We start from the raw sequence: 14,364 nt of genomic DNA, 5'->3' as shown, positions 1-14,364 counted from the left end.
CATTCCGGGAGGGGGCCCAGCCAGTTTGCACCGGCGGCGTGGCGGCGCAGCCGGTGGGAGACGTCCCCGGGAGGCAGTGACTGGTCTTGGAGCGGGGAGAGTGGCGTCCCAGCCGGGGAGCTGTTCCGCCGGGATTTTGGCGGGGCGTGAGCGCGGGGGGCAGCCCCGCCCCCTGAACTGACCCGGGGGGGCCCAGCTGGTTCGCGTGTGTGGCGTGAAGACGCAGCCGGTGGGAGAAGGCCCTGGGAGACAGTGACGGGTCTTGGAGGGGGGAGAGTTGCGTCCCAGCTGGGACACGCGGTCACGGCGTAGGCGCGGGGAGCTGCTCCGCTCGCCTGAGCTGACCCTGGGGGGGAGCCCAGCCGGTTCGCGGAGGCGGTGCGCCGACGCGGTACGTGGGACGGGGAGTCCCCGGGAGGCAGCGACTGATTTTGGAGTTGGGAGTGCACCGCCCCAGGCTGGCACCTGAGGATCTGACCGTGACTCCAGTGGGCCAGACCCCCTGGGGGCAATCTCCACACAGGCAGCACACATAGGCGACGCCCCCGCGGAAATCTCAGATATAATACTCATTCCAAGCAAGACAAGCAACTCTGGCTATATTCTGCGGTGCTACTCTCCTATCTCTCTGATCCCTCCCCCACCCTCCCCAGGTGGCTTCATTAACATCCGAATAGCCTGAGCCAGAGGGAGAACTCTGATAGGGATCTGACTGCATTTTTTTTTTAGTGGATTTTCTGGAAAAACTAGTTTCCCAGTGATGGCTCGGAGAAAACAATCCATATCAAACCACTTAAAGAAGCAGACCATGACAGCTTCTCCAACCCCCCAAACAAAAGAATCAAAATCTTTCCCAAATGAAGATACAATCCTGGAATTATCAGATACAGAATATAAAAAACTAATTTACAGAATGCTTCAAGACATCACAAACGAAATAAGGCAAACTGCAGAAAAAGCCAAGGAACACACTGATAAAACTGTTGAAGAACTCAAAAAGATTATTCAAGAACATAGTGGAAAAATTAATAAGTTGCAAGAATCCATAGAGAGACAGCATGTAGAAATCCAAAAGATTAACAATAAAATTACAGAATTAGACAACGCAATAGGAAGTCAGAGGAGCAGACTCGAGCAATTAGAATGCAGACTGGGACATCTGGAGGACCAGGGAATCAACACCAACATAGCTGAAAAAAAATCAGATAAAAGAATTAAAAAAAATGAAGAAACCCTAAGAATCATGTGGGACTCTATCAAGAAGGATAACTTGCGGGTGATTCGAGTCCCAGAACAGGGAGAGGGGACAGAAAACACAGAGAAAATAGTTGAAGAACTCCTGACACAAAACTTCCCTGACATCATGAAAGACGAAAGGATATCTATCCAAGATGCTCATCGAACCCCATTTAAGATTGATCCAAAAAGAAAAACACCAAGACATATTATCATCAAACTCGCCAAAACCAAAGATAAACAGAAAATTTTAAAAGCAGCCAGGGAGAAAAGAAAGGTCTCCTTCAAGGGAGACTCAATAAGAATAAGTTCAGACTACTCAGCAGAAACCATGCAGGCAAGAAGGGAATGGGATGACATATACAGAGCACTGAAGGAGAAAAACTACCAGCCAAGGATCATATATCCAGCAAAACTCTCTCTGAAATATGAAGGCGAAATTAAGATATTTACAGATAAACACAAGCTTAGAGAATTTGCAAAAACCAAACCAAAGCTACAAGAAATACTAAAGGATATTGTTTGGTCAGAAAACCAGTAATATCAGATACCAGCACAATACAAGGTCACAAAACAGAATGTCCTGATATCAACTCAAATAGGGAAATCACAAAAACAAACAAATTAAGATTAATTAAAAAAAAATAAATAACAATACACATAACAGGGAATCATGGAAGTCAATAGGTAAAAGATCACAATAATCAAAAAGAGGGACTAAATACAGGAGGCATTGAACTGCCAGATGGAGAGTGATACAAGGCGATATAAAACGATACAAGTTAGGTTTTTACTTAGAAAAATAGGGGTAAATAATAAGGTAACCACAAAAAGGTATAACAACTCCATAACTCAAGAAAAACGTAACGACTCAACTAACATAAAGTCAAACACTATGAAAATCAGGATCTCACAATTTCCTAAGAAAAACGTCTCAGCACAAAAAAGTATGTGGAAAAATGAAATTGCCAACAACACACATGAAAAGGCATCAAAATGACAACACTAAAAACTTATTTATCTATAATTACACTGAATGTAAATGGACTAAATGCACCAATAAAGAGACAAAGAGTCACAGACTGGATAAAGAAACACGATCCATCTATATGCTGCCTGCAAGAGACACACATTAGACTTAGAGACACAAACAAACTAAAACTCAAAGGATGGAAAAAAAATATATCAAGCAAACAATAAGCAAAAAAAAAGAGGAGTTGCAATATTAATTTCTGACAAAATAGACTTTAGACTTAAATCCACCACAAAGGATAAAGAAGGACACTATATAATGATAAAAGGGACAATTGATCAGGAAGACATAACCATATTAAATATTTATGCATCCAATGACAGGGCTGCAAGATACATAAATCAAATTTTAACAGAACTGAAAAGTGAGATAGACACCTCCACAATTATAGTAGGAGACTTCAACACACCACTATCGGAGAAGGACAGGACATCCAGTAAGAAGCTCAATAGAGACACGGAAGACCACTTACAACAATCAACCAACTTGACCTCATTGACTTATACAGAACTCTCCACCCAACTGCTACAAAGTATACTTTTTTTTCTAGCGCACATGGAACATTCTCTAGAATAGACCACATATTAGGTCATAAAACAACCCTTTGCAGAATCCAAAACATCGAAATATTACAAAGCATCTTCTGAGACCACAAGGCAATAAAACTAGAAATCACTAACAGAAAAACTAGGGAAAAGAAATCAAATACTTGGAAAATGAACAATACCCTCCTGAAAAAGGACTGGGTTATAAAAGACATCAAGGAGGGAATAAGGAAATTCATAGAATGCAACGAGGATGAAAATACTACCTATCAAAACCTCTGGGACACAGCAAAAGCAGTGCTCAGAGGCCAATTTATATCGATAAATGCACACATACAAAAAGAAGAAAGAGCCAAAATCAGAGACCTGTCCCTACAACTTGAACAAATAGAAAGTGAGCAACAAAGAATCCATCAGGCACCAGAAGAAAACAAATAATAAAAATGAGAGCTGAACTAAATGAATTAGAGAACAGAAAAACAATTGAAAGAATTAACAAAGCCAAAAGCTGGTTCTTCGAAAAAATTAACAAAATTGATAAACCATTGGCTAGACTGACTGAAGAAATACAGGAAAGGAAACAAATAACCCGAATAAGAATCAGAAAAACAATTGAAAGAATTAACAAAGCCAAAAGCTGGTTCTTCGAAAAAATTAACAAAATTGATAAACCATTGGCTAGACTGACTGAAGAAATACAGGAAAGGAAACAAATAACCCGAATAAGAAACGAGAAGGGACACATCACAACAGATCCAACTGAAATTAAAAGAATCATTTCAGATTACTATGAAAAATTGTACTCTAACAAATTTGCACACCTAGAAGAAATGGATGAATTCTTGGAAAAACACTACCTACCTAAACTAACACATTCAGAAGTAGAACAACTAAATAGACCCATAACAAAAAAAGAGATTGAAACGGTAATCAAAAAACTTCCAACAAAAAAAAAGCCCTGGCCTGGACGGCTTCACTGCAGAGTTCTACCAAACTTTCAGAGAAGAGTTAACACCACTACTACTGAAGGCATTTCAAAGAATAGAAAAGGACGGAATACTACCCAACTCATTCTATGAAGCCACCTTCTCCCTGATACCAAAACCAGGTAAAGACATTACAAAAAAAGAAAATTATAAACCTGTATCCCTCATGAACATAGATGCAAAAATCCTCAACAAAATTCTAGCCAATAGAATCCAAGAACACATCAAAAAAATAATTCACCATGATCAAGTGCATTTATACCAGGTATTCAAGGCTGGTTTAGTATCAGAAAAACCATTAATGTAATCCATCACATAAATGAAACAAAAGATAAAAACCACATGATCTTATCAATCGATGCAGAAAAGGCATTTGACAAAGTCCAACACCCATTTATGATAAAAACTCTTACCAAAATAGGAATTGAAGGAAAATTCCTCAACATAATAAAGGGCATCTATGCAAAGCCAACAGCCAGTATCACTCTAAATGGAGAGAACCTGAAAGCATTTCCCTTGAGAATGGGAACCAGACAAGGATGCCCTTTATCACCGCTCTTATTCAACATCGTACTTGAAGTCCTAGCCAGGGCAGTTAGGCTAGACAAAGAAATAAAGGGTATCCGGATTGGCAGGGAGGAAGTAAAGCTATCACTATTGGCAGATGACATGATCGTATACACGGAAAACCCTAAGGAATCCTCCAGAAAACTACTGAAACTAATAGCAGAGTTTGGCAGAGTCTCAAATTGTAAAATAAACATACAAAAATCACCTGGATTCCTCTACATCAAGAAAAAGAACACCGAAGAGGAAATAACCAAATCAATACCATTCACAGTAGCCCCCGAGAAGATAAAATACTTAGGAATAAATCTTACCAAGGATGTAAAAGACCTGTACAAAGAAAACTACAAAGCTCTACTACAAGAAATTCAAAAGGACATACTTAAGTGGAAAAACATACCTTGCTCGTGGATAGGAAGACTTAACATAGTAAAAATGTCTATTCTACCAAAAGCCATCTATACATATAACGCACTTCCAATCCAAATTCCAGTGTCATATTTTAAGGGGATAGAGAAACAAATCACCAATTTCATATGGAAGGGAAAGAAGCCCCGGATAAGCAAAGCATTACTGAAAAAGAAGAAGAAAGTGGGAGGCCTCACTCTACCTGATTTCAGAAGCTATTATACAGCCACAGTAGTCAAAAGAGCCTGGTACTGGTACAACAACAGGCACATAGACCAATGGAACAGAATTGAGAACCCAGATATAAATCCATCCACGTATGAGCCCCTGATATTTGACAAAGGACCAGTGTCAGTAAATTGGGGAAAAGATAGTCTTTTTAACAAATGGTGCTGGCATAACTGGATATCCATTTGCAAAAGAATGAAACAGGACCCGTACCTCACACCATGCACAAAAACTAACTCCAAGTGGATCAAAGACCTAAACATAAAGACTAAAACGATAAAGATCATGGAAGAAAAAATAGGGACAACCCTAGGAGCCCTAATACAAGGCATGAACAGAATACAAAACATTACCAAAAATGATGAAGAGAAACCCGATAACTGGGAGCTCCTAAAAATCAAACATCTATGCTCATCTAAAGACTTCACCAAAAGAGTAAAAAGACCACCTACAGACTGGGAAAGAATTTTTAGCTATGACATCTCCGACCAGCACCTGATCTCTAAAATCTACATGATTCTGTCAAAACTCAACCACAAAAAGACATAGAACCCAATCAAGAAGTGGGCAAAGGATATGAACACATTTCACTAAAGAAGATATTCAGGCAGCCAACAGATACATGAGAAAATGCTCTCTATCATTAGCCATTAGAGAAATGCAAATTAAAACTACGATGAGATTCCATCTCACACCAACAAGGCTGGCATTAATCCAAAAAACACAAAATAATAAGTATTGGAGAGGCTGCGGAGAGATTGGAACTCTTATTCACTGCTGGTGGGAATGTAATATGGTACAACCACTTTGGAAATCTATCTGGCGTTATCTTAAACAGTTAGAAATAGAACTACCATACAACCCAGAAATCCCACTCCTCGGAATATACCCTAGAGATACAAGAGCCTTCACACAAACAGATATATGCACACCTATGTTTATTGCAGCTCTGTTTACAGTAGCAAAAAGCTGGAAGCAACCAAGGTGTCCATCAACGGATGAATGGGTAAATACATTGTGGTATATTCACACAATGGAATACTACGCATCAATAAAGAACAGTGACGAATCTGTGAAACATTTCATAACATGGAGGAACCTGGAAGGCATTATGTTGAGCGAAATCAGTCAGGGGCAAAAGGACAAATATTGTATAAGACCACTATTATAAGATCTGGAGAAATAGTAAAAACTGAGAAGAACACATACTTTTGTGGTTACAAAGGGGAGAGGGAGGGTGGGAGAGGGTTTTTTATTGATTAATCAGTAGATAAGAATTTTTTTTTTTTAAGAACTGCTCTGGGTGAAGGGAAGGACAACACTCAATACATGGAAGGTCAGCTCAATTGGACTGGACCAAAAGCAAAGAAGTTTCTGGAATAAAATGAATGCTTCAAAGGTCAGCGGAGCAGGGGCGGGGGTCTGGGGAGAATGGTTTGAGGGGACTTCTATGTCAATTGGCAAAATAATTCTATTATGAAAACATTCTGCATCCCACTTTGAAATGTGGTGTCTGGGGTCTTAAAGGCTAACAAGTGGCCATCTAAGATGCATCAATTGGTCTCAACCCACCTGGAGCAAAGGAGAATGAAGAACACCAAGGTCACACGACAACTAGGAGCCCAAGAGACAGAAAGGGCCACATGAACCAGAGACCTACATCACCCTGAGACCAGAAGCACTAGTTGGTGCCCGGCCACAATCGATGACTGCCCTGACAGGGAGCACAGCAGAGAATGCCTGAGGGAACAGGAGATTAGTGGGATGCAGACCCCAAATTCTCATAAAAAGACCATACTTAATGGTCTGACTGAGAGTAGAGGAATCCCGGCGGCCATGGTCCCCAGACGTTCTGTTGGCACAGGACAGGAACCATCTCCGAAGACAACTCATCAGACATGAAAGGGACTGGTCAGCGGGTGGGAGAGAGATGCTGATGAAGAGTGAGCTAATGATATCAGGTGGACACTTCAGAGTGTGTTGGCAGCTCTTGTCTGGAGTGGGGATGGGAGGATAGAGAGAGAGAGAAGCTGGCAAAATTGTCACGAAAGGAGAGACTGAAAGGGCTGACTCAATAGGGGGAGAGCAGGTGGGAGTACGGAGTAAGATGTATGTAAACCTATATGTGAGAGACTGATTGGATTTGTAAACGTTCACTTGAAGCTTAATAAAAGTTAATAAAAAAATGCGTGGGACTATGTATAATTTACGTAAGCTGTGAGGATTTCAAAAATAGTTTCTACACAAAATGTATAAGAGAAGAAATTAGTCATCAGCCTTACATCCCACAGAGAACGTGTTGTCAAAATTGTCATTTTGAGATGTCAGGAGACTTACTTTTATTTAAGATGATTTGAAGGCACACAAAAAGACATGTTCCAGTGGATTTTCTGAAAGCATTTTGATCCTGGTATCTAAAGGCTATAAAAGCAAAGAGTGTGCCTTAAGCACCCTTCTGACATGGAACGGAAGAAGTCTCTCCTGGAGACCACCTTTCAGCCAAACACTAGAAAACCTATAAAATAAACAGTAACACCCAGGAGGAATGTGCTCTGTAGAACAATCAGTAATATGGTACCAAAAGGGCAACACTGACCCATAAGGGAAGATGAGAATGCAGGAACGGGTAGAAAAATCAGATGAAGGGAAACAAGGCAACCAGGCAAAAATGGGTAGAGTAGTGACACAGTGTGAGAATTGGAACCAATGTCATGTAACCCTTTGTGTACAAAGTGTTGAATGGGAAACTTGCTCTGTAAACTTCCACCTAAAACAAAATATTTTTGAAAAGAAAACTAACAAATATAAGAGCAAGACAAAAATCATTGATTAACTTCATCAGGTGTGTATGTATATGCATAAACCTAAAAGAAAATGACAATAAAAGAATTCAGGAATTTATTAAGCAAAGCAGGTAACATGGCTGGGTGGTGTTCAACCCAAGGAAGCATTGAGAATTTCATGTTTGTAATTTGTCTTGTAGAGCACATGAATAGTAAAAAGCAAAAGGCATACAAAACAATCCAGTCATCTTAAGAGATGCAAAAGATTTCGTTAAAAAAAAAAAAGTTTCATGAAACCATATATGCAAATGCTTATATATGTTAAAGCTCCCTCATGGCCATCAGAGATATGTAAGTGAAACCACAATGAGAAACCATTCCCACTTGGATGCCTGAGGAGCCCTGGTGGTGTAGTGGTTAAGAGTTTGACTGCTAACCAAAAGATTGGCAGTTCAAATCCACCAGCCACTCCTTGGAAACCCCATGGGGCAGTTCTACTCAGTCCTGTAGGTCGCTAAGAGTCGGAATCCACTCAACAGTAAGGGATTTTTTTGTTTGTTTGTTTTAGGATGCCTGAGATTTAAAAAAAAAAAAAGTGCTGGCAAGAATGTGGGGAAATTGGAATACTTACCCCCTGCTGGTGGGAATGAAAAATGGTAGAGCCATTGTGGAAAACAGTGTGGTGGTTCCTCAAAAAACTGAAAATAGAACTACCATATGATCCAGCTATTCTACTCTTAGGTATATACCCAAAAGACTTGAAAGCAGACTCAAACACAAACTTGTATAAAAAAAAAATACCACTGTTCATTGCAACGTTATTCACAATAGCCAAAAGGTGGAAACAGTCTAAAAGCTCCAATAGAAGACTGGATAAACAAAATGTGGTACATACATAAAATGGAATATTACACAGCCAGTAGGAGATTGAAATCTTTTTTTTTTTTTTAATTGTACTTTAGATGAAGGTTTACGAATAAACTAGTTTCTCATCAAACAGTACACACATTGTTTTATGGCATTGGTTAACAACCCCACATGATGTAAACACTCTCTTCTTAACCTTGGCTTCCCTATTACCAGCTTTTCTGTTCTCTCCTGCCTTCCAGTACCCACCCCAGGGCTGGTGCACCCCTTTAGTCTTGTTTTGTTCCATGGCCCTGTTCAATCTCTGGCTGAAGGGTGAACCTCAGGAGTGACCTCATTACTGAGCTGAAATGGTGTTGGGGGCCATACTCTCAGGGTTTCTCCAGTCTCTGTCAGGCCAGCAAGTCTGGTCTTTCTTTATGAGTTAGAATTTTGTTCTACATTTTTCTCCAGCTCTGTCCATGACCCTCTATTGTGATCCCTGTCAGAGTGGTCGGTGATGGTAGCTGGGCACCATCTCCTTCTGGACTCAGTCTGGTGGAGGCCGTGGTAGATGTGGTCCACGAGAAATGAAGTCTTGATACATGCTGGAATATGGAAGAAGATGGAAGACATTATGCTGAGTGCAATAAGTCATTCAGAAAAGGACAAATATTATATGACCTAATATAAAAGGTAAGAAAAGGGAAATGTATAGAGAACAAAGTTTATTAGTGGTTACTAGATGCAGGAGGGAGGGAGAAAAGGGTAAAGGGAGGTTAACAGTGATGGAAATATCACATTGATTAACGGTATGGTTGCACAGCTGATTATTGCAATTACTGTCAATATGTTGTACACCTTTAAAAAGTTGAATTAGCAAAAGTTGTGTGATAGATACATTTACAACAATGAAAAAAGTATAGCAGCTGAAGCTGCTTAAACTCATTGGATTTGGTTTCTTGGTTTGGAGGTTTAGGATCATGGTTTCATGGGACATCCCCATTAACTGATCTAATAACATGTTTAGTTCTTGTGTTCTAACTCCTAGTTTGTTGCACAGTTCCTGGGGTCTTAAAAGCTTGCAAACGACCATCCAAGGCACATTAATGGTCTCTGTTTGCCATGAGTAGCAGGGGAAGAAGTTGAGTCAAAAATAGGAGGAGGACATGTGTGTGTAATTGCCTCCATGAACAACTTCCTCCTTTGCCATAAGACCAGAACTAGATGATACCCGGCTACCATGACTGAACACCTTGATCCAAGATTACATAGAAGAATCTTGATAAGGGGGAAAATTTAGAACAGCATGTCAAATTCTCCTGGACTCCAGACTTCCTGGAGCCCTCAAACCATTGACCTGAGATAATCTTTAAACCAAAAATATTCCTGAAGTCTTCTTGAAACTAAACAATAGTTTAGTTTAACTAGTGAAAAAAGGTCTGCCTTGAGCATTATGCTCTTATAAGCATTATCTATCTGGGATCAAATTGACAACAGCAACTCAAAAGATTTGATCGGAACCTTTGGGGGCAGTGAATTTATGTTAATGGGGGAAGGAACAGTTCAGAAAAGGAGAATGAGAATGGTTGCACAACTCGAAGAATGTAATCAATGTCAGTAAATGGTACTTGTAGAAACTGTTGAATTGTATGTTTTCCTGTGTATATTCTCAACACAACAACAAAGTGAATTTTATATATATATATATAAAAGAGAGAACTTCCATCATCAGCCAGTATCGGGCCCGACATTAAAATGATTGAGGAATTCTTATGAAAATCCTACAGAAGACAAAGAATATTGAATATACCATAGACTGCCAGAAGCACGAACAAATCTATCTTGGAAGACGTATACCCAGAATGCTTCTTAGAAGCAAGGATGGCGAGACTGCATCTTAAATACGTTGGAAATGTTATCAGGAGGGGCCAGTCCCTGGAGAATTACATCATGCTTGGTAAAGTAGAGGCTCAGTGAAAAAGAGGAAGACCCTCAACAAGATGGATTGACACGGTGGCTGCAGCAAGGGGCTCAAACATAGCAACGACTGTGAGGATGGTACAGGACAGGGCAGGGTTTCCTTCTGTTGTACATAGATTCACTATGCGTGAGAACAGACTCGACGGCACCTAACAACAGCAGCAGTAGTAAAAACCTAGACTGCCTTGAAGAGACTGATAGTAGAATTATGGACATCAAAGGCAGTTCTGGTGAGGGCTTAGAAGGATGTGAGGAGAGCTACAGAGAAAGTCTCTGTTCTCTTACAGAATACATATAGTGCCAGCAACAGAATGTTGCTAGAAATTTGAACGTTCATTGTGCTTCTGGTGAGGCTTTCGAAGAAAATGATGAACATGGGATTGGAGAATGGAGGAAGGGTGAGGCTATTTATACAGCGATAGAGCTTGTCTGAATTATGTTCAAATGTTTGGTGCAAGGTGGAACTCGTGAGTGATAAACTTGGATATCTAGCTCATGAGATTTTTAAGCAAGATCTTAAAGGGGCCAAATGGTTTCTCCTTGCTGTTTATAGTAAAATGCAAAATGGACTTAAAAATGAACTGTGCAACATGAAAACAGAACTTACAGATTTGGAAAATTCTGTTTTACAAACTAAGGATACATGTCCTAGAATGTTCATCAACACATAGCTAAACAATCTTTTGTTAAAGAGATTAAGCCTGTGCCTGGTGGGTCTAACCAACTACCGCAGGAGAAAACCCAGCAGCTTAGACTGATGGACAGAGAAATAGCGAAATGAAAGAATGCCGTCTCCCTCTTTAAATTCCATAGGCAAGAAACAGGCCACAGGAGTGACATTTGCTGTCCTCCAAGAATTGAGAAGAACCATCCCCACAGCAGCCAGAGATCGGCAGAACTGTTGGGGGGAACACAGAAAGCAGAGTTGCCTTGGTCTCAAAGGATGGGGCAATGGCTTTTGGGATTTCAAGGGGGGGTCTATAGCCTTTAGGGTGTCAGAGGGTGGAGCCATGGCCTCCTAGCTTTCAAAGAGTCAGATCTTCACCTACTCAGTTCTGGAGTGTGGGACTGCTATTCAGCTTGGCCAAGAGGGTAGGTTCACTGCCCTTACCTGAGAGAGTGAGGCTGACATGCCTAAGGTGCAGAAGAACGGGGCGGAAGGGATGAGTTTACCACTGAGATGGAGTAGGAACTGGACCGGCAAGGCAAGGGAGCAGTGTTGCCCTCCCAGTGTGCCCAGAATGTCCACCTGAAGCCCAGGGCTCAGGGGCCTCCATACAGAATCCAGCAAGTGCAGCCAATAACCAGAATCTGGGGGGCACGGCCATTGCATAGATAGTCTCAGAGAATAGAGGATTATTTTCAAGCCCTTGAGCCTTGAGGGTAGTTTGTTGTGATGGGTTTTGGACTTCCTTGGTGCCTCTTATCCCTTATTTCTCTCTAATTTCTCCTCCTTGTAATGGAAATGTCAATCCTGTGCCTGTTCTACCATTGTACTTTGGAAACAATGTGTAGTCTAGATTTTATAGGTTCACAGATGAAGAGGAATTTTGCCTCAGGATGGAATACACCTACAGTTTCACCCATATTTGATTTAGATGATTCGAAAGATGAGATTTTGGGCTCAGAGTTGATGTAAGACTTTTGGGGTGATGTGATGGGGTGAATGTGTTTCGCATGTGGCAAAGACATGGATTTTGGGGGCCAAAGGGTGGAATGTTGTGGGTTGAATTATGTTCCCGATAAATACGTGTTGTAAATCCTAACCTCTATACCTGTAGTTATAATCCCATTTGGAAATGGGCTGTGTTTATGTTAATGGGGCAGGATTAGTGTACGGTGTGTCTTGAGTCTACCTCTTCTGCGATATAAAAGAGATTAAACAAGTGAGCCAGAAAAGCAGAGATGAGTGAATAGAGGAGAGATACCAAGGCACATGAAGATAGCCTAGGAACAGAAGCTCAACAGAGCTGACTGAGAGAAAGCCTTCGCCTAGAGCCAGCACCTTGAATTTGGACATCCAGCCTCCTAAACTGAGAAAGTAAATTTGTTAGTGGCCTACTAGTGATATTTCTGTAATAACATCACTAGATAATTAAGACAAACACCTTCAACCGTCTTGACCTCATTGACATTTATTAAATACTCCACCCAACAACTTAATATCATTTCTAAAGTTCATCTCCACCTGGACAGTCACTGTTGCCAACCTCCAAACCTCACAGGCAGTGAATACAGCAGGGACAATCACAGGAAAACCAATTGCACCATCCGCCGGGGCGGAAGCCCCAGGGAGCCCAGAGGGCGAGTGCCTTGGTGGGTGCTGTCTTTGGCAGGTGAGGTCCCTGGCAGGTGAGGTTGCAGGTAGGTGATGTCTCCTGCAGGTGTGGTTTTCCTGGCAAGTGAGGTCTAGGATGTTGGAGTGTTGGCAGGTGAGGAGCCAAAGGGTAACTTTGATTACGGAAATCCCCGTTTCAGCTCATATACACAGTTAAGAAAACCCAGGTTTTCTCTGTAGAGGAAGGACAGCGGTGGACAGATTCCAGTTACCAGGGGTAGCCACTGAACCCCACGGTCCCGATTTGGAGCGCTCTGGGTTCCTGCACGGAAGCACTCACGTACGCACCTCCAGTCCCGAAAACCGGAAGCGGAAGTGGGCGGCCAAGGTTGTGACCCTTGCGCTATGGTGTGAGGTTGGTGTGGCAGCAGCTGCTTCCTGGAGGCCGCGGAGGTGGGACCTGTGTGTGTCGGTGCGTGGACAGGTGAGGTGGTGGGAGCCGCGCACACCTGTGCTGCTCAGGCAGCGGGGAGACATGCAGGGTCCCGGGCTTCACCCCCACCGCCGCCCCCCGGTTCTCCTTTGTCTTTACGGTCCAGCTGCGGCCAGATGTGACGTCCTGTGAGTGGGCAGAATGGGGGCCGTGACGGGGGCAGGGAGAGCCGGTGAGCAAGACTCCGGCGTTTGGGAAATCTAACGCAATGTTTATTGCGAGTCGGCAGGCGGGGACCCGGGAAACATTTCCTCAGGTCAGGCTCCCTGCTTGAGGGGTGCGCTGCACGTTTATGGGGTGACGAAATAAGGAAGTTACACGTATTCATGCAGTTTGTGGGGAATCATATGCACACGAACAGCGGGACGGGGGCAGATGTCTGAGCCGGATGCCGGTACCCGACCTCGGGCTTCTCAGTGTTTGGCCTCAGTTTTGTTGTGCAGCCTTTTAATGGCGCTTTTCCAGCCTTTTAATGGTGCTTTTGCTCCAGGTCATGCTTCGTGGGCCTCAACTGGTCTTAACTGGTTGGAGCCACCAGGCTCTGAAGTCAGGCTGGGATTTTCCAGGAAGTTAGAAGCTGAAAAACAGCCCAAAGAGATCTTTAGAGAGTGTGGCAGAGTTTCTTGTTTGTCACCCTTACACCCCTGTCTCCGGTATGCTGTCCCACCCCACCCCCGTGCCCCTTTGTTCTCTTTTCATTTTCTTTATATTCCAGACTGGGCCACACACTTCGGCCTCCTTGGGCACCGCCCCTAACGCGCATGTGCCAGCACATCCAAGATTTTCCCAGCCTTTCAGCCTTTGCACCAGGTATTTTTTGTGGTTAGAGGGAAACTTTTTAACCATGGGAATTCGGTAGTTCTTATAATTTAGGTCTCACTTCAAAAAAAATTTTTTTTTCACACGTGATCTGCTCGGAGTGCTCCCCTCAACGCCTTCAGTACAGGCACCTCTCAGCCCCTGAGGACAGTCTCCCCT

At 42.3% G+C, this 14,364-nt stretch overlaps 1 protein-coding gene across 2 annotated transcripts in view; it reads left to right on the top strand.

Annotated features, from left to right (window-relative positions):
• The window catches only part of LOC135227241 (zinc finger protein 345-like), a 68,893-nt gene extending 55,509 nt beyond the window's left edge, over window positions 1-13,384 (top strand). Inside the window, exons 7-9 of one of the 2 annotated variants that reach the window (XR_010319860.1) lie at window positions 9,107-9,328; window positions 12,145-12,250; window positions 13,134-13,384. Coding sequence is in view for 1 of the 2 variants with exons in the window: in XM_064278797.1 (XP_064134867.1) it covers window positions 9,107-9,118 (12 nt within the window). In the remaining variant the exon portion in view is untranslated. Of the gene's footprint in view, window positions 1-9,106; window positions 10,343-12,144; window positions 12,251-13,133 lie in introns of those variants that run through there. The other variant, XM_064278797.1, reaches the window with a different exon arrangement.
• The last annotated feature ends 980 nt before the right edge of the window (window positions 13,385-14,364 follow it).

The sequence above is a fragment of the Loxodonta africana genome, chromosome Y (genome assembly GCF_030014295.1).
Source record: "Loxodonta africana isolate mLoxAfr1 chromosome Y, mLoxAfr1.hap2, whole genome shotgun sequence".
NCBI classification, from domain to species: domain Eukaryota; kingdom Metazoa; phylum Chordata; class Mammalia; order Proboscidea; family Elephantidae; genus Loxodonta; species Loxodonta africana.
This window is presented reverse-complemented; position numbering and strand designations above follow the sequence as displayed.